Source organism: Stegostoma tigrinum, chromosome 3, assembly GCF_030684315.1.
Source record: "Stegostoma tigrinum isolate sSteTig4 chromosome 3, sSteTig4.hap1, whole genome shotgun sequence".
NCBI classification, from domain to species: domain Eukaryota; kingdom Metazoa; phylum Chordata; class Chondrichthyes; order Orectolobiformes; family Stegostomatidae; genus Stegostoma; species Stegostoma tigrinum.
The window spans coordinates 52,686,984-52,713,875 of NC_081356.1; the positions used below are offsets into that span (position 1 = coordinate 52,686,984).

General features: G+C 40.7%; 1 protein-coding gene across 2 annotated transcripts in view; it reads right to left on the reverse strand.

Annotated features, from left to right (window-relative positions):
* syk (spleen tyrosine kinase) overlaps nt 1-26,892 on the reverse strand; it is a 162,244-nt gene that overhangs the window by 19,561 nt on the left and 115,791 nt on the right. For both annotated transcript variants that reach the window (XM_048527487.2, XM_048527486.2), the window contains 5 exons: nt 11,285-11,375; nt 8,993-9,170; nt 8,166-8,369; nt 4,586-4,775; nt 3,566-3,706 (listed from right to left, as the gene is read on the reverse strand). In XM_048527487.2, coding sequence (XP_048383444.1) covers nt 3,566-3,706; nt 4,586-4,775; nt 8,166-8,369; nt 8,993-9,170; nt 11,285-11,375 — 804 coding nt within the window. The remainder of the gene's footprint in view (nt 1-3,565; nt 3,707-4,585; nt 4,776-8,165; nt 8,370-8,992; nt 9,171-11,284; nt 11,376-26,892) is intronic.

The window sequence follows — 26,892 nt, forward strand, 5'->3', positions numbered from 1 at the left end:
TAGAATATTTTAATGTCTATGTTGCAAACAATGTATCCGAGATGGTTATGTATACCAATCACAATCGTTTGACATTTTTTGAAAAGATTTAAGGACAAGAACATCAGATTATTTCATTAGAGTCTTATGTCACAAGCATTTAATTTACAGATTGCACATGTTGTGGATCGTGGAAATGATGTTACAGATGCGTTACAGTGGGTTTAAAAGAAAAATGTGTACACAAGATAGAATCAGTAGTAGAATCCGCAATGGTTGAGAACGCCATTGACCATGTCTCCCGCATTTCCCGCAACACATCCCTCACACCCCGCCCCCGCCACAACCACCCCAAGAGGATCCCCCTCGTTCTCACACACCACCCCACCAACCTCCGGATACAACGCATCATCCTCCAACACTTCCGCCATCTACAATCTGACCCCACCACCCAAGACATTTTTCCATCCCCACCTTTGTCTGCCTTCCGGAGAGACCACTCTCTCTGTGACTCCCCTCCTAACCCCACCACACCCGGCACCTTCCCCTGCAACTGCAGGAAGTGCTACACTTGCCCCTACACCTCCTCCCCTACCCCCATCCCAGGCCCCAAGATGACTTTCCATATTAAGCAGAGGTTCACCTGCACATCTGCCAATGTGGTATACTGTATCCATTGTACCCGGTGTGGCTTCCTCTACATTGGGGGAACCAAGTGGAGGCTTGGGGACTGCTTTATAGAACACCTCTGCTCGGTTCGCAATAAACAACTGTACCTCCCAGTCGAGAACCATTTTAACTCCCCCTCCCATTCTTTAGACAACATGTCCATCATGGGCCTCCTGCAGTGCTACAATGATGCCACCCGAAGGTTGCAGAAACAGCAACTCATATTCCGCTTGGGAACCCTGCAGCCCAATGGTATCAATGTGGGCTTCACAAGCTTCAAAATCTCCCCTTCCCCCACTGCATCCCAAAACCAGCCCAGTTTGTCCCCTCCCCCGACTGCATCACACAACCAGCCCAGCTCATCCCCTCCCCCCACTGCATCCCAAAACCAGCCCAGCCTGTCTCTGCTTCCCTAACCTGTTCTTCCTCTCACCCATCCCTTCCTCCCACCTCTAGCCGCACCTCCATTTCCTACCTACTAACCTCATCCCACCTCCTTGGCCTGTCTGTCCTCCCTGGACTGACCTATCCCTTCCCTACCTCCCCACCTATACTCTCTCCACTTATCTTCTTTTCTCTCCACCTTCGGTCTGCCCCCCCCCTCTCCCTATTTATTCCAGAACCCTCACCCCGTCCCCCTCTCTGATGAAGGGTCTAGGCCCAAAACGTCAGCTTTTGTGCTCCTGAGATGCTGCTTGGCCTGCTGTGTCCATCCAGCTTCACACTTTATTATCGGGGGTATATCAGCACCTAGTCCTTTTAAAAGATGATGTGCTTTTTCTAGGCTTGGAGAAAATAAATCATCTGTGGGTAACTTGTGGGTTTGTAGATACACAGAGAAACTGAATTGTAACATTTGCATCAAAGGCAGTATAGTGAGCAGTAACAGTCACAGTTTTGTTTTGTTAAGAAAACAGCAAGTTTGAATTTAGCTGATTAACTTAAATCAAGCACACAGATATCAAAAACTGAAGAAGGATCCCAACCCGAAATGTCAACTTTCCCATTCTTTTGATGCTGCCCGGCCTGCTGTGTTCCTCCAGCTCTACACTTTGTTATCTCTAACCTTAAATCTGATGGTTTTGACAACATAAGGCCAACCGTATTGTAAGAAATTGATATGCCACCAAGGGTATAAAAGATGGGGCAATTGTAAAACTGGCAGAGAGTGAACTATCATCTGATGAGAGATTAGCTCTCTCAGCTCTCAGATAATCATCTAAATAAAGGTGTTATGGCACTCTTAGTTAATATTCCCGACAAAAGAATTCAATGGAGAAGGCATTCCTGACAGAGATCAATGGCAATGACACACAACATTCCAGAAGTCATAACCTGTCTATAACTTTCAGAGATTAAGTTATAAATTTTTAAAAATTTCAGTTTATAAATGTGGGACTTGCATTTATTGGAATAGCATACCTTTAGAATTTTGTTTTATTCGGGAATAGTTAGCAATTAGAGGGGAATTGTTTGGTTTGTTAATAGTTCACTTAATTTTTTTACTGTTAAAAATTAAATAAATAAGTTGTTACTTTTTTATTATAGAGTAGCTGTCAGGAGTTTATTTCATTTAACTACTCCTTTATAACAGGTTTCGTGTGAAAGGCAGGTTATACCACTTTTCACACTTCTTTTAACAGATTATAGGATGGGGCAAGCTTCTCTGGGTGTTTCAGTTTTAGTTATCAGAGGAGGATCGACTTCTGCTTTATAACAATCTTATTACGTGGCCTTATGTGCAGTACCTTATTGAATGCCTTTGGATATTTAAATATGTTAGATTTACTAGCTCCCCTTTTATCTATTCTGCTTGTTAACTCCATATAGAAATCTAATAGATTTTTTGGGCATGATTTCCCCTTCATGAAGCCAAGTTGACTCTGCTTGATGCTATTATGTATTTCTAAATGTTCTGCTATTACATCCTTTATAATAGACATGAACATTTTCCCAATGACAGATGTTAAGCTAACTGGCCTTGTTCTTTTCATAAATTCCGTCCATCAAAGGATATGAAAGAAAAGTAAGTTCATGGAGTTGAGGTACAGGTCAGTCAAGATCTGACTGAAAGGCAAAACCGGCTTGTATTACAAAAAAGTCTATTCCTGTTCATATAGTAAAATGTGAATATAGGATGGAGGAAGACGCAGCATAAGTCTGGTCCCTGGGAAATGAAAGAGGTGGAACCCGGTCAAACTCAAAATTTCGATCCATAGCTGAGGTTACATTCCAAAATAGCCAATAAGGCAGTTTCCTGGGTAGCTGAACACTCAAGTTACACCACTGTACACTGGTCACAATAAAAATCTGGAATTCCGTATGTGAGCTGCTCACATACATAATTCCAGATTTGGATTTGGATTGTGACTTTGTCCTTGCAGATGTAAATGTACATGATATTTTGAAGGGAGTTCTCTTGACAAAGTGTCACAGGATGTGCACCCAGGAAATGTGAGGGTAGAGGACCTACATCATTCTGGTGTGGTCACCATCAGTGGTAGAAGTGTTGCATTTGTTTTGCAAAAAGCAGTAACATTACTTTAATTACTAATTTTAGTCAGAAATATTTCCCCTGGTCCATTGTATTAGCAGATATGTATCTAAGGTAATTAGATGGAGTTATGATAAACATCAGCTACGCTGTCAGAGTGATGAAACAGGCTCAAAAAGTTGAATAGCCTACTCTCATTTCTACACTGCTGCAATACAACCATATTTTATTCTTCCAAAAATAGGCTAACTAAGAGTATAATCTGTTTTATTATTCACTGTAAATAGCAACAATGATTGTGATAACATCCTGACAGACCTGTAATTTAGTTTTTATTTCAAGCCACCACAGCAGTCGGGGGAAAGTGTGCATTGACATGACAGATACAATGTTATATTATGTTACACAGAAAATGATGTGTACCTTGTAGGGCTTTAGACCATAGGAAAATGCCTCCCACATCATCACACCAAAACTCCAGACATCACTTTTGCTGGAAAACTTGAAGAAGTTAATGGATTCTGGTGCATACCACTTTATTGGCCATTTGCCTGTACTTTTAGCCTAAAATGAATTTAAAAGAAAAAAAAATGCTTGTTTTAGTAATTAAGTGTCCTTGAGAAAATCAGAAGGTACTGTCATATAATTTACTTATTTTTCTGTGTTGCACTTTGGTACTAAGATTGATCACAGTGCTAGTTGTTTTGAATGTGTGTACGTAGCGCTGCTGTTGCTTAATCTGAGGAAAAGAGAAAACAGCACTGAGTGCTCGCAGACTGGGCTGATTAGAGGCATGGAATAAAATAATCATTAGCTATTAATAGTCATGTTGGTCGTCTTGGTATTCTTGAACAGGACATATTCCAATCTGATTTGGTTTGAACACAAAATCATTAAAGGACTTCATAAGGCAACTAACTGAAGCTATTGTCAAAGGAACAGGTTCCAAAGTGACTTTTGCAGGTTGGGAGAAAGTTTTGAAGAATGCACAAGAAAGTTACGATTGAGCCAATTGAAAGTTTGTCACTAAAGTTGGAGTTGTGAGGAAGTGGGACTTGTGATTGAGGAAGAACGCAAAACAGATCAAGCTGGATTACATACTCTTAGATGTAGGTCTTGAGCAAATTGAAAAGTTACAGTGAGACATAATTGGTGGGATTGAAATCATGAACTCAAAGCATTCAAACGTACGTATGTATATACACACACATATATACAGGCATTACATATTTTTAAAAGGAACAAGTCCATTACTGAAGTGAAAAACACCTCGGTTTTCAAGATACGAATGCTACCTTTGACAATTATTGAAAGACTGTGCCACAATCAGCTGTGGATTTCACATTATATTACAGAAGATATTTGAACTTAAAACCAGAGAAATTAGGAAGCAATGATACTTCAGAATGGTTGAAATCAGAAAAGAATATGTGCACAACTTACTTTGTAGTAATTCTCCTCAGAGTTTATGGCTTTTGAAAGGCCAAAATCACTGATTTTAGCGTAATGCTGAGTTACAAGAAGAACATTCCTTGCGGCCAAATCCCTGTGAACATAATTTTTCTCTTCCAAGTACTTCATGCCCATGGACACTTGATGTACTAATTCAACTATATTGTTTATGGTAACATCTCTGAAAATTTAAAACATTATTAAAATGTTATGACAGCTAAACAAAATAGCTTCATCATCAATTAACTACATACATTCCAAGGAATCCAGTCTTTACTGCTTGTGAACATCACATACTAATTGCCTTTATCAGTTTCTTAATATTTTCTTGTTGTTCTGCTGGCCAGCAAGGTCATGAGAGATTTAGATTGGAATGTGGTATTGGAGAAGACGCAAGCAATAGAGTTTTTTTCATTGGTGAGATTTTGAGGTTAGTCAAGAGAGCTTCAGAATATTTAAGCAAGGGAAACACAAGAACAGGGATGAGGCTGAGGTGGGAGCTGAGGTGAGCTTGTTAGGAAAGTAGAACTGGGCTCAGTGTATGAGCTATTCATCTTTGAGTTGAATGAGAGGTCAAGATAAAAAGCTATTTTTTCCAGCTTGAAACATGGCTGAGACAGGCAGTGGAATCGACTGAGAAGGAACAACCTTGTAGTGGAGTCAAGGAAATTCCCTTTGTATTCCTACTGTTTAGATAGTTGTGGCATATCTAAGACTTGATATTGAACAAAATATGGCAAACTATCATCATAAAAGGGCAGCCATTAATCCTGTGGCCTGATACCCCCAGTCATGAAACATATGATAATTTGGGCTCCAGACAAGAACAGATTCTGGCCTACCAATGAAAATTGTCATTAGTTTTGAACACAAAGTTGAGTCAAAATATGAACTTGTATTGAAGTGTACAGTGTCTGAGCCAATAATATATTCTTGCAAAGCTATTTTTAAAGCTATTAATAGCATTGGCAATCAGGACCTGAAATAAAGCAGCTGGATTCATAGTTAAATTGCCAAGCCAATCCTACTTTACTGCAATAAGAAAAGAGCTCTACATTTCTGACAGGGGATTCTCATCAGGACTCATTCAGTCAGCTCCTGTAAAATGTGAGGTTAGAGTGTCAAGTAGGTAGTGTGCTAGTTAAGTAGATTGCCAGGTAGGGAGTGTTCCAGTTAGGTAGGGGGTAGTGCCTAGTGGGTATGGTTCTAGGTAAATAGGGTGTTGGATGAGTAGAACATCAAGGTGCATGTTGAGAAGAGGGCCAGGAATGCTTTGAGTAGTTGGGGTGGGCAGGATATCAGGCCATTGGGTGGTAAGCTCCTAAGGCGATATATGAGGTTTTGTTCTTCCAGTTTATGTTTGGCTTCATTCTGATAATGGAGGAGGCCAAGGATGGACAAGGGTCTAGCAAGGGGGCTGGAGTTCAAATCTCATGGAAGTGGGGATGCATTTTTTGGACCTGAGGTGAGGAGTGTGTTTAGCCAGTAGGGTGAGGTGGGAGGGGTGGATTCAGCCATGGTTGGGGGAGTGGGTGTTGGGTCCAATGATGTGGTGGGATTAACTGGTCTCATGGTAGGGGAGTGCCAGATCCTGGGGACAAATGGGGGTGTTGGGTCCAATGACAGGGGAGAGGGGCTGTCAGATCAGGTGGGAGAAGAGAGGTGCTGAGTTAAAATGTGGAGGCTGTTAAGGGGTCAAGAGAGGTGCAGTTGTGGTTTTCTGGTTGAGTGGTTCGTTTGGTAGTTATCAAGGAGTTAGGCTGCATAATCCTTCAGATTGTCCAATTTAAATAGATGCTTTTGGAGGGTTTCAAGTACAGCGGAATTGCCCTACAGAATTTTCAATTAGCCGGGCAATTCCTGTGTGATAGGAGGTAATATATTAGCATTGATAGAGAATTAGTTGACAAACTGGAAGCAGAAAGTGAGAATAAATGGCTCTTTTTTCCAATTGGCAGCCACTCCAGGATGCCACAAGTAGCAGTGTTTGGGCCCCAGCTGTTTACCCAGATATATAAATGACGTGGAAAAAGGGAATCAATTGTAACATTTCTATGTTTGCTAATGACACAGAACTAGGCAAAATTGTGAGCTGTGAGAGGATGCAAGGGAGTCTTTAAAGAATTCAATAACTTTAGAACCTGCACGTCTCCTTCTGAATCCTTTACTCAGTCCCACAACTCAGGCTCTGCCATGGCATGGGCACAACCAGCTGATTTTTACATACTTGTGGTTCCCACTATCAGCTTTATTCCTTCCCTGGCTTACTACCAGCCTTTTCTTTGTTTGCATAACTGTCTTTTTCTCCTTTGGAGCTCCTTCTCCAACTATCTGCACACTTGCTTGCTCTCCTACCCCTGGTCATCAGCATAAATACCTCTATTTCCTAGCTACTATCAATTCTGAAGAAGGTTTACCAGACTCAAAATGTTTACTCCATTGTCTCTCCACAGCTGCTGCCATACTTATTGAGTTTATCCAGCAAGTGCTGCTTTTATTCCAGAGCTTATTGCTCAAACAGATGAAAATAACTTCAAATTGCTGTAACTGAAATTTAGAATACTCAAGATGCCAAGATTGAATGACCATAGATATCTTGGAGTTTGTGAAATTAGAGGAGATCACAGAGATAAGGAAGGGTCAGTCCCTGAAATAGAAAATAAAGATGAGAATTTTAAAACTGAGATACCGTTTAACTGGAAGCTAATGTAAAAGTGAAAGCCACCATCGTCTATGAGGCTGCTGTCATCATTAAAGGGAAAATGAGTGCTGGGAGTCTAACCCAAGAGTCACTAATCTCAGTTAAGGGACAAGGTTGAAAAGCTGGTGACTATAGTCAGTCAGTATGGCAATTGAACTGATGTTGCTGACATCATACAGCATCTCAATCTAGTCATCCAGCTAACTGAACTAACCAATCCACATATGGGCAGCAAGGTAGGTCATCAAGCACAGGGATAAAGACTGATCAGAACTTGGTGGGAGTAAAACTTTATGACAATAAAGAGATTAGCAGCAGACGTTTGAATGACCCCAAGCTTATGAAAGGTAGAAAAATCCAAGGCTGGCCAGGACTCAAAGCTGTAAGCAACAATGGCATAGATAAAGGCTTCAGCGATCAAGCAGACATGGGGATGGACAATTGTATGGTTGTGGAAATAGGCAGTCAAGTGATGGCACCAGTGAGTAATCTCAAGGTGACAATGAGCAAAAATGTTGCAAACCTTCTGATTCAGTCTCAGACAGTTGTCAGGGAGATAGATGTTTTTGAAGGTTGTGGAATAATGCTTACGGCAGCAACTATGAACAGTGGCTTTGGTTTTCCTAGTATTTAACTGAAAAAAATTTCTGAGTGTCAAATGTTAGGTTTGAAATTTAGAACCAATTTTGTTCAAATTCATATACATAGAAATACAAATTAACTATATGAAATTAACCACAGTTACTTTAGCAAAATGATGCACTTGAATATGTGATTTAAAACCCTCATGGTGTCAAAAGTGTGTGCATCCATTTGAATGACTTGCTGAAAATTGAAGTATCACATTATACAAAGAACAACTGGACTCACTTGTGAGCCTGTAGAAATTTGTTAAGTTGGCCTTGTTCTGCAAGTTCCATCACTAGCATCAAACACTCCCTTTCACATATGCCAATCATGCGGACGATGTAAGGGTTATCAAGTTGATGCATGAAGTTTGCTTCCTTCATCAGTTCATCTTTTACTGCAGGATCATCACTCTTCAACACTTTTATTGCTACACTTATATTTTTCCTGTTAAAATAAATCAAGACACAATGGGGTGAATTTTAATTTATGGCAGTATGTGGGCTTGGGATTGGGCTGGGGGCACTGGGGGGAAGAGCTGAAAGGTTTGAAATTGACTGTAACGGAAACTCAACTTCAAATTGTCAATTTCCAGATTTAAGTGCACTTGAGCAATCCTTGGCAAAGGCAGATTGCCAATTTTGATCTATTTCAGTACTGAGGAAGGGTCACCGGGCCCAAAACGTTAACTCTGTTTTTTCTTTCACAGATGCGGCCAGGCCAGGCCTGCTGAGCTTTTCCAGCAACTTTGTTTTTGATCAATTCTAGCTGCGCAAAACAATCTGTAAAAATGGCACCTTATTCAAATAATGTAGTGGTGCATTTTTCTTTGTGAACAGTAAAAAATCACTTGAAGTAGCTTATTACTTATTAAACTAATTTGTTGTATTAAACACAATTTAGTGCTTTTTTTGTTATTTTATTTCAAAGAGGAGGCATCTAGAACAGGTTGATCAACTGTAAACCTTTTAGCTATCTAAAACATAAATATTAGGAAGCTGGAGATACTGTTTATCTTACGTTCTCTGAATTTTGCATCAGTGTGTGTTATCTCATTCAAAAACACTTACTTCCTCATTTTATAAACTCCTTTCTTGACTGTACCAAAGTTACCAGACCCAAGTTCCTTTTCTTCCAGTATAAGGCAATCATTTTTCAAATACAGTGTTTTTTCCTGCAGCTCATCAGGGTCAGCATATGGGCTTTCATAGACATTAGTATCCATAGGCATGGCATCTCTTTGAGTACCTGTCAAATGGCAGAGATGTGTTCAGTACTGACCTTTATTATTAGTTTGGCACAGAAAGTATTTTAGAGTAGAGTGACTTGGCAGCACCAGGCCATATTGCTGATACAACAGTCTCTGATCAAACCTTGTGTATCAAACAGTGAAATTTCAAAGGTTAGAAAAGAGGTCATTGGACGATTGATTGTGAAAGTTAATTTCTCTGTGGTTCTCTAAATCATTTGCTGTGACTCCAGAAAAATGTTGGTTTTTAGCTGAAGTTTTGATGGGCAATCATATCATCATACAGCAGCAATAGAGGCCTTTTGGCCCAAACTGGGACAAGCTGACCATGGTGCCCTCTAAGCCAGATCCAATTGCCTGCATTTTGGGCTATATCCCTACAAACCCTTCTCATTCATGTACCTATTCAAATGTTTCTTAAATATTGTTATTGTATCTGCCTCAACCACTTTCTCTGGCAGCCTATTCCAAATATGTACCACTCTCTGCATGAAGAAGTTGCCCCTCAGGCCTGTCTTAAAATCTTTTCCTTCTCACCATTCCTTATCCCTGGGAAAAAGATTATATGCATTTATCCTATCTATGACTCTCATGATTTTATACACTGCAATAAGGTCGGCCCTCATTCTCCTATGTTCCAAAAAATAAAGTCCTATCCTGGCTAACCTCTCCCTATAACTCAAGTCTACCAGTTCTGGCAGCATCGTCATAAATTTCTTTGCACACTTTCCAGTTTAACTTTGTCTTTCCTATGACAGGGTGACTAAAACTGTACATAATACTCCAAGTGCAGCCTCACCAATGTCTTATACAACTGTAACATAACGTCCCAATCAGGAAAACTACATGGAAATTTTACGCCAGCGCATGAGTTCAACATTAAGATGTGCGTTGCTGATTTAAACCACCAACAAACCACCAATTTTTGAGAATAATATTCTCCGTTATATAATTTTAAACTATTCCTCTAGCAAACATAGAACAATGACATGGAGTGTGGGACATTATCAAGGAGGTTTGATGAATTTCTGCAGTGTACCCTGGATGGTACACACTGCTGCCACTCTGTGCTGGTGGTATAGGGAGTGAATGGTTAGAGTGATGGATGGCATGCCAATCAAGCAGGCTGCTTTTCTCTGCATGACGTTGAACTTTCATGTTTTTGAAGCCGCACTTACTCCGGGAAATGGAGTGTATTCCATCACACTCCTGATGTAAGCCTTGTAGATGGCGAGTAGGTAATACAGAGTAAGGAGAATCAGAATTTCACTGAAGAATTCCCAGTCTTTGTTCTGCTTTAGTAGTCATCATTTTATATGGCTTCTCCAGATACGTTTCTAATTATTGATAATTCTGTGACGTTGACGGTGGGGATTCAGTGATAGTAATGCCATTGAATATCAAGGGACGATCATCAGATTTTTTCATTGTTTGAGATGTTCAACACCTGGGATTTGTGGCACAAGTGATGCTTGCCATTATCAGATCAAATGTGTAGTCGTAAACCATTACTCATTTGTGAATGTTTCAAAAATGAAACCAGATAACCTTACAAACGTTTACACGTAGCATCATTAATGCTGGAAAAGCAAAGACTGTTAATTACCTTTGCTGATATATTGCTCTTTTTTTAACTTTCTAAATGTCAATATCACTGTGTACAACTGAGGGAACCTAAGATTTGGCTGCTCCCAACTCTTGCCTAACTGTACAAGATAAGTAAGCCTTAGTCCCCACAGGAATAAAATTTTCTTTTTGGATCAGGAAAATAATATCATACAGATTTCTCAGCACTCTGATTTGGACATTCTTTAGCAAACTTACTGGAGTGACATATGCTAGATCAAACAGATAGCAAGATTTACAACAATGTTAGACAAAAGCATTGTTTTCCCACCTGCATTGATAGGTTACCTACAGTCCTCCTGACTGCTTCCGAAAACCTACCATGGTAGCCAATGACAAGCCAGGCAAGCTAGAAATAAGTATTTTTACATTTTTGTAATAGTAATGTGCACGTTTGTTCAGCAGCAAGGACTTTGGTTAATTATGTTTTTTCTATAAGGTTAAAAAGTAGTAATTATCAATAATTGAAAACAATTTCATGGCTTACCTGCTTCTGCTCCTTTACTCTGTCTATTAGGCCTAGTCATGTACGGATTAAGATTTGCTGCACTAAAAGAACGATCAGCCATGCTTGACTTCTAACAAACACAAAATCAACAATTAAAAAAAAGGAGCTGGTAGGAACTGCAGACGCTGGAGAATCTGAGAAAACAAGGTGTAGAGCTGGATGAACACAGCAGGCCAAGCAGCATCAGAGGATCAGGAAGGCTGACGTTTTGGGCCTAGACCCCTCTTCAGAAATGGAGGAGGGGATGGGGGATCTGAAATAAATAGGGAGAGAGAGGGAGGCAGATAGAAGATGGATAGAAGAGAAGATAGGTGGAGAGGAAACAGACCGGTCAAAGAGGCGGAATGGAACCAGTAAAGGTGAGTGTAGGTGGGAAGGTAGGAAGGGGATAGGTCAGTCCAGGGAGGATGGACAGATCAAGGGGGCAGGATGAGGTTAGTAGATAGGAGGACCTCATCCCGCCCCCTTGACCTGTCCGTCCTCCCTAGATTGACCAATCTCCTCCCTACCTCACCACCTACTCACCTTTAGTGACTCCATCCCTGCCTCTTTGGTCTGTTTCCTCTCCACCTATCTTCTCCTCTATCCATCTTCTATCTGCCTCCCCCTCTCTCCCTATTTATTTCAGATACCCCTTCCTCTCCCCCATTTCTGAAGACGAGTCTAGGCCCGAAACATCAGCCTTCCTGCTCCTCTGATGCTGCTTATCCTGCTGTGTTCATCCAGCTCTACACCTTGTTATCTCTAATAAAATAAAAAGGATATATTTTAATTTAAATATCACTCAAAAGATAGACATGTTGCCAAAGCTTTTCATCTTGCACTCATCAGGGAGAACAGGAGAATACCAAATTTCAAATGATCACACCACTTTATAGTACTGGAAAAGCTTTGGCAACATATCTCTCTTTACTGCAAGAATCAAGTTCTTAATGTCAAGCAATATTTTAAGTTAATTATTTGTTAGTGTGAGGCTTGTTGTTTGTACACAGTTAACAGAGGGAAAGAAATCTCCAGACCACTCCACTCTAAGCATGCAAATAAAGCATGTTGCCACAATTCTTGTCAGTGCCTCACTTGCCAGTTCAGTGTAGGGAGCTGAATGGAAGCGGAAGTAGATTAAAAGTGGTAGAAGAACCAGTGAAAGATCATCTATAACGTAATTTAAAAGAAATAGATTCTTGGGCAAAGAAGTTGCTTGTAATATAATTTATTTGAATTTCATTCTATTGATCTGAAACTTAAAATCAAAAAAATCATGGACAAACTGACGTAAGTGGAGAAATTTCGACTGTGACTTGGGTTGCAACTAAAGTCTATCTTGGTGGATTAGGGAGAGCTGGTAAAGTACTGCTATGCTACAGTTAGAAACAGATGTCCCTAACTCAAACTCATCCTTGGCAATGCTCCACTTTTCCCCTGAGATCTCATGAAATGTATTTCCCAACAAAACAAAATTCAGCAACTTTCTCATCACATGTTCCTTCAACTTTACTCCTATCGAATTCCTGATCACCGACTTTTTTCAGTTGTTGCCATTATTGAGTCTCTATTAAGGAAACACGGGGTTACAGAGGTACTTGGATAGGCTGGGGCAGTAGACAAAGAAGTGGCAGATGGAATACAGTGTCGGTAAACGTGAAGTCATGCATTATGGTCAGAAGGATTGAGGCGAAGACTGTTTTCTAAATGGGAAAAGGTTTCAGAAATCTGAAGCACAAAGGGGCCTGGGAGTCCCAGTTCAGATTCTCTCAATGTTAACAGAAAGGCAAATGCATTGTTAGCATTAATGTTGAGGGCTTGAATATAAGAGCTGAAATGTACTCTTGAGGCTGTAGAAAGCTCTGGTCAGACTGCATTTGAAATGTGGGCTGAGATTAGTTCACAGGTTGGCGCAACATCGAGGGCCAAAGGGCCTGTTCTGCGCTGTATTGTTCTATGTTCTATTTTGGGCCCTGTACCTAAGAAAGGATGGGCTGGTATTGCAGGCCATCCAAAGGAGATTTACAACAATGATCCTAGGTATGGAAGACTTGTCATGTGGGAATGACTGAGGACTTTACATAATGGAATTTTGTAGTAAGGGGGAGGGGGATCTGATTGAAACTTTCAGAATACTGAGGTCTGGATAGAGTGGACATTGACAAGATGCTTCCACTTCTAGGAGAAATTAGGATCTTAGGGCACAGCCTCAGATTGAAAAGGATGATTCTTTAGAACAGAAATGAGAAGGAATTTCTTCTGCTAAACAATGGTTAATCTGTGGAATTGATTGCTGCAGACGGCTATGGAGGCCAAGTCTTTGAGTGTACTTAAAACAGTGATAGATTGGTTCTTGATTGGTAAGAAGCTCAAGGGTTATGGAAAGAAGGCACGAGAATGGAGTAAAGAAACATATCAGCCATGATCGCATGTTGGAGCAGACTTGATGGCCCGAATGGCCTAATTCTGTTCCAATATCTTAATGTCTTATAGTGTTATTAGCTATGCAAGTATCTTCAAGCTGGATTTATAAGTTACAGTACATACACCAGTCTGATAAAGCTCTTTTTGAATGCAAGTATAACTTACTGATTCACCTCCACCTTCTTTACATTTCAAGCACTATTAATGGTTCCAATGTTCTGCCTTACATAGGACTGTGCTCTTGTTACTTTATCATACATGTCCCAACACAAATAACTACTTGATCAATTCATGCTCCCATTGTACATTTTGTGGAATTTTAATGATCAGAAAGTCACTGGTTGTGCAATGTGATTCCTGGTTCTCCCTGCAAGTACAACTTTCAACAGGAACTGGAACATCCATCCTAGCATCTCCTTAAACAGTTTTATGTTATGATGTTCAGGCAGTCACTATTATTGTGACTAAAGGTCACATTCTTTGTTTTCTCCTTTCTACACGCTACTGCATGGAGACATTGTTAGGCATAGGATCAGTTTTCCACATCTACAACGTGGAATCATTTAAATTTTTCGATTTCTGCAATCACCATTCATACTGTGGCTATCTTTGCATTAATCACCTCACAATCCAATTATTTCCAGATTGGTTGAAACTGTCTACAGCACAACAGTGACAAAACTAATTTGTTTGCCTTCCAAAAACACAGTTGTCTCACAGTTACCAAATGCAAAATCCAAAACACTGTAGTCCCAGAATGGTCTCCCTCACCCACTCAACAAAGGTCATCAAAATTATTTCCTTTATTCTCAAATACTTCAGAATTTTTTCCTGATCTTAATGACTCCAGCCTAATTTGATGCTATGGACTACACTTCTGATGTTCCCATCTTTCTCTTTGGAGACTGGCATTTTACCTTGCGTTTGTGTTCTCTTTCATGAAAAGTTTAGGGATTCTTCTACATAAAAGTGTTTGTTTAAAGCAAGCTCTTTAGCTCCCTTAGACTTGGAACTCTTATTTTTCTGTCTGTAACTTTAAGTTAGACCACCTTAACTTTTAATTGAGGGAAAATGTTTAAATCTAGATTCTATCCAAATGCATCCAGCATCATGATAATCATATTAGAATTAATAAAACTAAACAGTCCTCTTGAATATTTATTTAATTTTTCTTTTGTTGTTATTTTCATGGAATGAGAGGTGCAGGAGGATTACCACTGTTAGGCATATATATTTGATAGAGTAGAATTTTATTGACTATCAGGTTTCCATTCAGTGTCTTGATGAAATTCGCAATCCCACACTGTGCAGCAGCACTTTAAAAATGTGTATGGAATTAAGGATTAAAATGTTGAAAACTAAAACGTGTGTTGTTTGCACATCTGTGACAACAGGGGGCAGCACGGGGCCAATTTGTTCTGAGTTATCACTTTTATCTAGCAATTATGGAGCTCCCTATTCACATTCATGATTGTACCTAAGGCTACAGATTTATCAGAGGGAATTCTGCAGCCAAATTTCATGATTTTCATATTCAACAGATAAAAAGAGAAGATTGGGCTTGTTAGAATGTTGTCAGGGCCCACAGCCTTTGCGGCATCCAGTGTCTCCAACATTTCTTGATATCACAAGAAGTAAATTGAACTCACTGACAGACTCACTGCTGGGGACATTCGGGGGAGGCCAAGTTGGATTATCCACTCTCACTTTTGAAAGAAGATAATTGTAAATGTTGTGGAGTTGGATGAACACAGCAGACCAAGAAGGTCTAGACCCGAAACATCAGCTTTCCTATTCTTCTGATGCTGCTTGGCCTGCTGTGTTCATCCAGCTCTACACCTTGTTATCTTAGATTCTCCAGCATCAGCAGTTCCTACAATCTCAGTTGCAAATGTTTCAGATTTATCTTTTACACAGATGTTCCATAACTGGACTCTCCCATCATCGGGAATGGGGCTACTTGTAGAGCCTGCTCCTCCAGTGACATGTTTAATTATCCGCATCATTTGTGACAGGACTGCAGAGGTTAGATCTAATCCATCTGTTGGGGAATCAAATAGACCTGTCTCAACACGTGGGCAAAAGAGCCCACACTGTGCTGTACTGTTCCTAAGTTCTCTGTTCAATTGTTACTTATAGCATTTGGCACAAAAGTATTCCTGTTTTGTAGTCTCACCAGGTTGACAAGTCATTTTTAGCTTTGCTTGGTGTAGCTATTGGCATGCCCTCTTGCACTTTTAGTTGAACTAGGGTTGATCTGCTTCCTTGATTGTAACGGTAGTGTGAGAGGTTTGTTGGGCTCTTAGGTTGCAGATTGTATTGGAGCACAATTTGACTGTTGTTAATGGCCTTGAATTGCTAGATCTTATCGAAGTCTATCCAATTTAGCACAGTGATGGTGCCATACAACATGATGGAGGATATTCTTAATATGAAGAGCGAAACCTGTCTCCACAAGTAATGCATGGTGGTCACTCTTACAGATGAATCCACGGTAGTAGTTTTGTGTGGTTAGAGTCAAGTATGTTTTTCTCTGTTTCTGGTTTCCTTACCATCTGTTGCAGTCTCAGTCTAGTAGCAATGTCCATTATGACTCAAACAACTCAATCAGCAATGGTGCTGCTGAGCCATTCTTGGTGGCAGAAGTGAAAACTTACTCAGTATACATTCTGCACTCTTGACACTTGGCGCGCTTCCTCTAAGTGGTGTTCAACATTATGGAATACAGATTCATCAGATGAGGTGAGAGGAGTAGTGTGCAGGATATGGTAACTAGTAGGCAGTTTCTTTGTCCATGTTGGACCTTATGCCATGAGACTTCATACTTTAAAGGATCCAGAGTCAATGTTGATGATTCTCAGGACGATGTCCTTCCTGGTCGCATGCCACAGTGCCACTACCTCTGTGGAGTATGTCTTGCTGTTGGGATAGGACATACACAGGAATGTGATAATGTTGTCTGGGGCATTGTGTCTAACATATGATACTGTGAATATGATTAGGTTGCTACTTGATTAGTCTGTGAGATAACCCTCCCAATTTTGGCACTAGCCCACAAATGTTAGCAGGTTGAGAGGTGAGAGGACTGAGTTTGCCATTGTTGCTTCCAATGCCTTTGTTGCTGCTGAGTGTCTGGTCAGTCTGCTTTCATTCATTGCTTGAGAACCATTCCTTGGTTGATACAACTGAATGGCTTGCTAGGCCATTTCAAGGAGCAGCTAAGAATTTCCAAGATAGTAAGAACTGCCGATGCTGGATTTCTGAAAAAGGGTCCCGACCCAAAACATCAACTTTTCTGCTCCTCTGATGCTGCCTGGCCTGCAGTGTTCCTTCAGCTTCACACTGTGTTATCTAAGAATATCAAAGGTTTCTTTACAATAATCAACAATGGTCAGTCATCCTAGCTCCAAGACATCACTACAGGAGTTCCTCAAACCTACAGCTGCTTTGTCAATGACCTTCCTTCCATCACAAGTTCACAATGTTCACTGATGCTTGCATAATACAGTGCACCATTCTCAATTCATCAGATATTGAAGCAGTCCACACCCAATTGCAACAATGCCTGATTATATTCACGTTTGTGCTGACAAGTGGCAGAGATTTCGCTGAGGAGCAATCTGGGGGTTGGCTCAGTTACCACCAATGAATAGCAGAGTGAGGAAGAAGCTGGTATAAAGGATTGGTGAGCCCCAAACATTACATTATTGTAATGCTTCCATCCTTCCTTCCTCCTATAACCTAAAAAAAGGAGACAGCAATTGAGAGAGGCTGTTAGGAAGCTTGATGTAGCCTAATAGGTATTTAGTCTATTTGTAAAGAATGCATTGTAATTTAAGAAGCCAGGCAGTGCTACTGATTGATGTAAGTGCAAGCTTAGATGAATACTGGGCTGCAGTGAGTAAGGTGAGCAAGGTAAATGCAGAGTAAGATTGTTTTACCTTTTGTAGTGCAAAAGGGAGAGATTGCAGTTAGGGCAGCGGTGTGCTTCTCCTGCCAGATTTCAGAGATCTGGGAACAGTCTAGTGTCCATGATGACTACGTCTGCAGGAAGTGTGACCAATTGCAGCTCCTCACAGATTGCATCATTCGTTTGGAGCGGCAGTTGGGTACACTGAGGAGCACACAGGGGACATACAGTGCGACAAACACCAGTGATGTGACAATGTCCCCATGACAGGTTCAGTCAGCTAGATAGGTGACAGCCAGAAGAGGTGGGCAGGAGTCAACTATGGCTAATACCCTCCTTAACAGGTATATCGTTTTGGATACTGTTGGGGGAGCAGCCTCTCAGAGGAACACAACAGCAACAGCCAGGCCTGTGGCATCACAACTTGCCCTGCTGTAGATCAGAGTCGTGCAAAATCCAAATGAGTGACAGTGGTAGGAGACTTGCTAGTTAGATGCATAGACAAGTGTTTCTGTGGCCATGTTCAAGACTCTAGGATGATGTATTACCACTTTAGTGCCATGTTAAAGGATGTCTCTGAGCAGTTGCATGAAATTATTGAGGGGGAAGGTGAGCAGCCAGAAGGCGTTGTGTGCCTTGGTACCAATGACGTAGGTAGAAAGAGGCATGAGGTCCAGCAGAGTGTGTATAAGGAGTTAGGAAAGAGGCTGAAAAGCAGGACCTTTAAGGAGTATTTCTGAGGTACTACCAGTGACACCTGCTAGTGAGGCAAAGAATAGAAAGATAGGACAGATGGAAATATGGTTAAGAAATTGATGCTGGGGGCAGGGTTTCAGGTTCTTGGATTATTGGGACCTCTTCTGAGACAGGGGTGACCTGTACAAGAGGGACAGGTTGCACCAAAACTGGAGGGGAACAAACTTCTTCACAGGGAGGTCTGCTAGTGCTACTCAAGAAGGTTTAAAATGGAGTTGCAGGGGGCTGGGAACCAAAGCAGAAGGTCAGCAAATGGAGGGATTGAGGGGAAGATAGATGTTAGAACCAGTAAGTCAGAAAGGAAGGACAGACAGAGACAGGTAAATGAACGCAATGGTACTAATGGGCTAAAGTGTGTTTATTTCAATGCAAGGAGTATTGTAGGTAAGGCAGGTGAGCTTAGCGCCTGCGTCAGTACTATGATGTTGTCACCATTGCAGAGACTTGGCTGAGAGAAGGACAGGACTAGCTGCTCAATGTTCCAGGGTTTCGTTGTTTTAGATTAGACCGAGAGGAAGATAAAAGAGGTTGAGGAGTTGCATTACTAATCAGGGAGAATGTTACATCTGCACTCAGAGAGGACATACCAGAGAGCTCTTCCCCGAGGCAACATGGATACAGCTCAAACATAAGATGGGTGAAATCACTCTGATAGGATTATACTATAAACCACCAAACAGCCACTGATCATTGAGGAACCAATATGTAGGCAGATTATGGAAGGATGCAATGACAACAGGGTTGTTATAATGTTACACTTTAACTTGCTCAAAATTGCCTGGGATTGCCTTAGAACAGTAGGCTTAGGACAGAATTTGTTAAGTGCATCAAAGAGGGTTTCTTGAAGCAGTCTGGATAGTCCAACTAGAGGAGGGGCCACACTGAACTTGTATTGGCTAATGAGCCTCGTCAGATGACTGACCTTTCAGTGGGAGAGCATTTTGGAAACAGTGATCACAACTCCATAAGTTTTAAGATAGCTATAAATAAGGACCTTGTGGGACAGTACTAAATAGGGTGAGGGTAAATTATATAAGTATTAGGCAGAAGCTAGGGAGTGTTGTTTGGGAGGAGCTGTTATCGAGCAAGTCCACATTTGACGTGTTTTTTAAAAGAGGAGTTGTTTAAAGACCTGCTGATCGGAGTTCGGGACTGGCATGTCACAGTAAGGAGGAAGAATAAGGATGGTAAGGTAAGGGACCCTTGGATAATGAGGGAGGTTGTGAATTTAGTCAAAAGGAAGAAGTGTTTAGGTAGCTAAAATCAGATGGGGCCCTGAGAAATATAAAGAAAGCAGGAAATAAACTTAAGCAGTGAATTAGGAGAGGAAGAAGAAACCATAAAATGACCTTGGCGAATAAGGTTATAGAGAATCCCAAGGCATTCTATACTTATGATAAAAATAAAGGCATAACTAGAGAGAAGGTAGGACCACTCAGGATAAAGAAAGGAACTTGTGCTTGGAGGTGGAGAATATCAGTGAAATCCTAAATGAGTACTCAGTGTTGGTATTCACTGAGGAGGAGATGGAGGATATTGAGATTTTTGAGGAGTATGCTAATGTGCTAGGGCATTTTGAAATGTAAAAAAAATGTGATGTCTTGAACAGCATTAAGGTGGATAAGGACCCCAGGTCCTGATGGTATCTACCACAAGTTATTGAGGGAAGCAAGGGAGGAAATTGCTGTGCCCTTGTGTCCTCACTAGCCACTGCAGAGGTTCCAGAGGAAAGGCAGGTAGCTAATGTTGTTCTTCTGTTCAAGAAGTGAAATAGGATAATCTAAGAAACTACAGACTGGTCAGTCTCACATCAGTGGTTGGAAAGCTATTGGAGAGAATTCTTAGGGATACGATTTACACACATTTGGAAAAGCATGGCTGAATTAGGGAGAGTCAGTATGTGCAGGCTTTGAAGAGGGTGCAGAAGAGGTTTACCAGGATGCTTACTGGATTAGAGGATATGAGCTATAAGGACAGGCTAGAAAAAACTTGAGCTGTTTCCTCTGGAGCAGTGAAGGCTGAGGGGAGGCCCAATAGAAGTCTATAAAATTATGAGAACCAGAAATAGATTTGATGGTCAGAATCTTTTTCCCAGAGTTGAAATGTCTAACACAAGGGGGCCATGCATTTAAGGTGACAGGGGGAAGTTCAAAGAAGATGTGAAGGGCAAGGTTTTTACACAGACAATGGTAGGAATTTGGAATGTGCTGTGAGGCATCACAGTGGAGGCAGATATGACAGAGGCATTTAAGGGATCTTTAGAAAAGCACACTAGTACAAGGAATGGAGGGATTTGGGTCAAGGGCCGGCAGAAGGGATTAGTTTAATTTGGCATCATGTTCTACACAACATTGTGGGCAGAAAGGCTTGTTTCTGTATTGTACAATTGTACATTCTAAGTAAAATTTGTGCCACACAAGTGTCAAGCAATGATCATCATCAACAAGATAGAATCTAACCACTACCTTTTGATATTCAATGGTATTATGATCACTGAATACCACACTACCAACTGAGGGTTACCATTGACCAGAAACTGAACTGCACTAGCCATATAAATATTGTAGCTACGTGAGTTCATTGGCTAGAAATTCTACAGTGAGTAAACCACCTCCCCAAAAACTGTCCATCATTTATAAGGCACAAATCAGACGTGTTATGGAATACTCTCAAATTGCCTTGCTGAGAGCAGCTCCAACAACACTCCTGAACATTGACATCACCTATTGATTGGCACTACAACCACATACATTCACTCCCTCTACTATCTATGCTCAGTAGTGGCCTGTTTACTATCTGCAAGATGCACAGCAGAAATTCACCAAATCTACTTAGACTACACCTTCCAAGCCAATGACTGCTAGCATCTATAAGGACTAGGGCAGCAGTCACATGGTAACATCACCACTTGCATGTTCTCTTCTAAGCCACTCACTATCCTGACTATTAAATATATCGCTGTTCTTTCAGTATTGCTGAATCAAAATCTAGGAACACCTACCCTGATAACATTGTTGGTCTACCTACACCATATGAACTGAAGTTTACCACTACTTTCTGAAGTGCAACCAGAGATGGGCAATTAATGCTGGCCCTGCCATCATGCCCACATTCTACAAATGAATTTTTTAAAAAATGGTCCATTAGATCTCAGTATCTATGTATAGATTATAATAGCTGTGAGGAATACTAACTATTACTAACTTGAGGCAGGTGAAACTCTTGTTCCTCCAACAGGAGAGAGTACCAGAATCCACCTAGCTCAAACTGAAATGCCCTGTGCTTTGTATAATAGCCATATTATAAAACAGAGCAAGCAGAACTTCATTTCAGTTCAGAAATTAACCCTCTTATATTCCTTATTCAACATTAGGTTCAAACATTTTCTGTATAGTACACACATTGTACAACATTGTAAATACTATGTTATATTTACAACTGCCCCTTCTCCACATCCCCAAGGCTCCGACTTCACAAGTACAAATCGTGTGGAGGTCATACACTTCTTCCAGAACATCTTGACGTTTGGGCTTGCAAGATTGACTAATCTGCCACCTAAGGATTGTTGACCTTGATTCTGAATTTTATCTTGAGTGGTGTATGAACCATTACTATTCTGATGTTCTTCATTGCATTTGTCCCAGTAAATGGTTACTGGCCAACAGTTACATAGTGAGACAAGGTTCCTGTAGTTCTTCCATTCAATCCTTCCACTGCACAGACTATGTACAATCGTTGCTGAACGTCCAACCCTTGCACAATGATACCGTCTTGTTGAAGACTCAGTGCGCTTGGCCCAGGTGTATTAATCATTATCCACGTTGAAATTTCCTGTAGTGAGTAGTCCAATGCTATAGAAAAAGCTGCTCCTCGTGAGAAGTATTTTCATTGTCTTTTAAACTCCACTGTGCAATCTCTGTTTCAGAGATAGCAGGAACTGCAGATGCTGGAGACTCTGAGATAACTAAGTGTACAGCTGGATGAACACAGCAGGCAAGCAGCATCAGAGGAGCAGGAAGGCTGACATTTCGGGCCTAGAATCTTCTTCAGAAAAAAAAACATGTTTTACACAGAGAATGGTAGGAATTTGGAATGTACTGTGAGGCATGGCAGTGGAGGCAGATATGACAATTTTTTTTCTGAAGAAGGGTCTAGGCCTGAAATGTCAGCCTTCCTGCTCCTCTGATGCTGCTTGGCCTGCTGTGTTCATCCAGCTCTACACCTTGTTATCTCTGTGCACTCTCTGCCTTTGGTAGGATGATGAGTTGATCTTCAATTGTTTCTCTCTCAGTAATTCCGACAACAACAAGCTATATTGTAATGGGGTGGATGTGCAACCTAACAAAGCTGCATAAAGTTCTTTTTTTTAAATAAAAAGTAAAGATGTTTGATCATCTGTATCACACTCAGCCTATCTCATTGAGCTGGTTACACCTTTTAATCCAGCAAATCTGAAATAATCATGAACAAACTATGGTCCATTGTCAGATATGGCTACAGTGGAATCTCATGCGGAATGAATATTTCACGTAAAACCCTGAAAAATGTGTCCATGGGGTTTTGGTTTCTTTCAATTAACAATCAAAAGAAGTTAAGAACAATAAGGCAAGACCATCAAACAAAACAGTTTTCCACTTATTCCCACAATTTGGTGGAATGGAAAGCAATGGCTCTCTGCATTCAAGCCTACGAATAACATACATTTTACAGTTAGCTTTGATATTGCCAATCTTTTTTGAGATGTCTGGCCACCATGCTGATACCTGAGCCCTAGCTTTGTTCTCGATATTGCCCAAATGTTCCTGGTGTAATTTGTTTGGGATGTGATCTCTGAGTGAAGCTAAGATGATCAGTGCATCATCAAGTACCAACAAGTTATGAGATGATTCATGTTCACCAGTAAATTCTAAATCAGATGTTGTATGATTGTCAACAGTCACTCAGAAAAAGGTAGCTGTTGTCTTTTGCAGTTTTCCCTACACCTATTTGGTTTTGTAGGCAAACCTCAAAAGATGGAAACAAAGCCTTTATGCTCTTGAAGGCATTTGTACCAGTTCTTTATCAAATAACAGGGAGACCAAACATTTATAGCGCCCATTTATTGGGACTTAATGGACCTCCAGGCATGTCAGAATATTCTTAATCTTTTGGAAGGCAACTTCCTGATGTGAATGATAACACAGTCATTGTCTTTTCAGTAGTTCGTTCAAGATTTCAGTCATTGTCAAAGAGTGAGGCAAAGATTTTACCAATTGCCCATTGGTACACTGGTAGTAATTTTCTAAGAATCCTGAAGTTCTGGACAAGTATCAGAGGATTTAGAAGCTGCCAATGTGACATATTTATTCCAAAGAGAGGAGACAAAAGCAGGCAACTATAAATTACTTAACATAATATCTACCATTGGGAAAAAGCTAGATTCTATTATGTTCAGTTCTTATGTTTCAGTGAGAAACCTTGTTAAAACCAAAGAAACAAAATATGATTTCCCAAGACAGAGTTCAGTCTGGGATCTGATTTGATCAGTAATAGCATCAGTGGGATCATAACTATGCCTAAAAATCTTTACAAGTTCTAAACTAATTTTGTAAACACTTTAGCAGCCTTCATGTCCTGTGGACCCAGCATTACACCATTTGTATCAATAAGTGTGTAAAGGTATAGGTGCCACATTATAGGAAAGATGAAAATGCATTGGATAGAGTGCAGAAGTGATTTATCAGAATGGCTCCAAGTATGAAAAATTTCAGGTATGGGCAAGATTGAAGAATTTGGGTCTATTCTTCCTGGATAGAAGGCCGAGAGAAAATCTGATTGAGGTTTTTAAAATCATGAATAGTCTGGACTCAGTCGATAGGGTGAAGCTATTTCTGATTGTAAAAGTAACAAGAACAAGTGGACATAGATTTAAAGTGATGTACAAATGAAGCAAGGTGATGTGACAAAAAATGTTTTCGCAAACCAGGTTATGTTATGGAATACACTATCTGGAAATGTGTTTTGAATTGAGGCATTTAGGAAGACACTGGATGTTTCTTTTTTGGATAGCAATGGTGTGCAGGGATATGGGGAAACTGCATGAGGTTGGCAAGAGATTATAGAGATTGACTAGATAATAGTGCCATTGCAGGCTCGATGGGATGAGTGGTCTTCTTCTGCACCTTAATAATTTAGTATTTCTGCAATGAATCCCAAGAAGCAGCTTTATGCCATCTTCACCTTGCCATGTGTCCCTAGGATTAAACGGATTCTTTGGAGAATTCACACTTGTCAAGTTCTGTGACCATGTTTTGTGATCATCTCTCCATGCATCATTCTGCCTTTAAACCTTACAATACATCATAAATTTGAAAGATTCCTGGGCCTGGACAACCTCAAATCTGTTGAAACAATATCTCCCAAATAGAATGATATAAATAGCCAGCAGTCTTGATTAGTCATCTAATGGACCTGGCAGAATTCACTACTGACAAATATGATAAAAGTTCTATTTTTATATAATTTTGTTTAAGTCTCCTCGACAGTACACATGATTTGTACTTCCTAGTTACAGCTTTGTTCAAGTATGAGAAATAAACACATACTCTATTGATCTTTTGAATTTAGATACAGAAACCATGCCCAAGCACCACCTGATTGGTTCAGTCATCCTAGAAATTATGCCTATTTGTTTATTTCCTGAAGTTGCTTCAGAATTTGAGGGATGTGGAATTTTCCTTCCATGTAGAAATATGATTTTTAGTGTGATGCAGTATTCAGTATTGCGCTTGCCTAATCTTGTGAACAATTAAGGGTTATCTATCTCAAAGAAATACTTATTCCATTGCTGATGTGGTTTGAGATTTTGTCAAAGATCTAGGGCACAAAACACTTTCTCACTCAAAAGTGAAATTTGCTGTTCTGAATGACATACTCCTTGTCTACTGGTTGACATTGTTTATGTTGTTTTGTTGCTAGCAGCATCCCTGACTTTGGGAGTTCTACATGCACCGACAACCTCACATCTGTAGGCCGTGACTTCTATTTCTGTAGTCGTGGTAGAGTTAAATAGGATAGTGACATTTGCTCCTGTATCAAGAATAAATTGAATAAGTTGTTCATTGACATAAACAATTTCAGTCATAGAACATAGAACATTACAGCACAGTACAGGCCCTTCGGCCCTCAATGTTGTGCCGCCCTGTCATACCGATCTGAAGCCCATCTAACCTACACTATTCCATGTACGTCTATATGCTTGTCCAATGACAACTTAAATGTACTTAAAGTTGGCGAAGCTACTACCGTTGCAGGCAAAGCGTTCCATTCCCTTACTATCCCTGAGTAAAGAAACTACCTCTGACATCTGTCCTATATATTTCACCCCTTAATTTAAAGCTATGGAAAGTCGAATTTGAAAGCTGAGTACAGGATTAAGGATAGGATTCTTGGCAGTGTGGAGGAACAGAGGGATCTTGGTGTGCAGATACATACATCCCTTAAAATGGCCACCCAAGTGGACAGGGTTGTTAAGAAAGAAAGCATATGGTGTTTTGGCTTTCATTAACAGGGGGATTGAGTTTAAGAGTCGTGAGATCTTGTTGCAGCTCTATAAAACTTTGGTTAGACCGCACTTGGAATACTGCGTCCAGTTCTGGTCGCCGTATTATAGGAAAGATGTGGATGCTTTGGAGAGGGTTCAGAGGAGGTTTACCAGGATGCTGCCTGGACTGGAGGGCTTATCTTATGAAGAGAAGTTGACTGAGCTTGGTCTCTTTTCATTGGAGAAAAGGAGGAGGAGAGGGGACCTAATTGAGGTATACAAGATAATGAGAGGCATAGATAGAGTTGATAGCCAGAGACTATTTCCCAGGGCAGAAATGGCTAGCACGAGGGGTCATAGTTTTAAGCTGGTTTGTGGAAAGTATAGAGGGGATGTCAGAGGCCGGTTCTTTACACAGAGAGTTGTGAGAGCATGGAATGCGTTGCCAGCAGCAGTTGTGGACGCAAGGTCATTGGGGTCATTTAAGAGACTGCTGGACATGCATATGGTCACAGAAATTTGAGGGAGCATACATGAGGATCAATGGTCGGCACAACATTGTGGGCTGAAGGGCCTGTTCTGTGCTGTACTGTTCTATGTTCTATGTTCTATGCCCCCTCATGCTCGCCGTCACCATCCTATGAAAAAGGCTGTCCCTATCCACCCTATCTAACCCTCTGATTATTTTATATGTTTCAATTAAGTTACATCTCAACCTTCTTCTCTCTAACAAAAACAGCCTCAAGTCCCTCAGCCTTTCCTCGTAAGACCTTCCCTCCATACTAGGCAACATCCTAGTAAATCTCCTCTGCACCTTTTCCAAAGCTTCCACATCCTTCTTATAATGCAGTGACCAGAACTGTACGCAATACTCCAAGTGCGGCCGCACAAGAGTTTTGTACAGCTGCAGCATAACCTCATGGTTCCGGAACTTGATCCCTCTATTAATAAAAGCTAAAACACTGTATGCCTTCTTAACAGCCCTGTCAACCT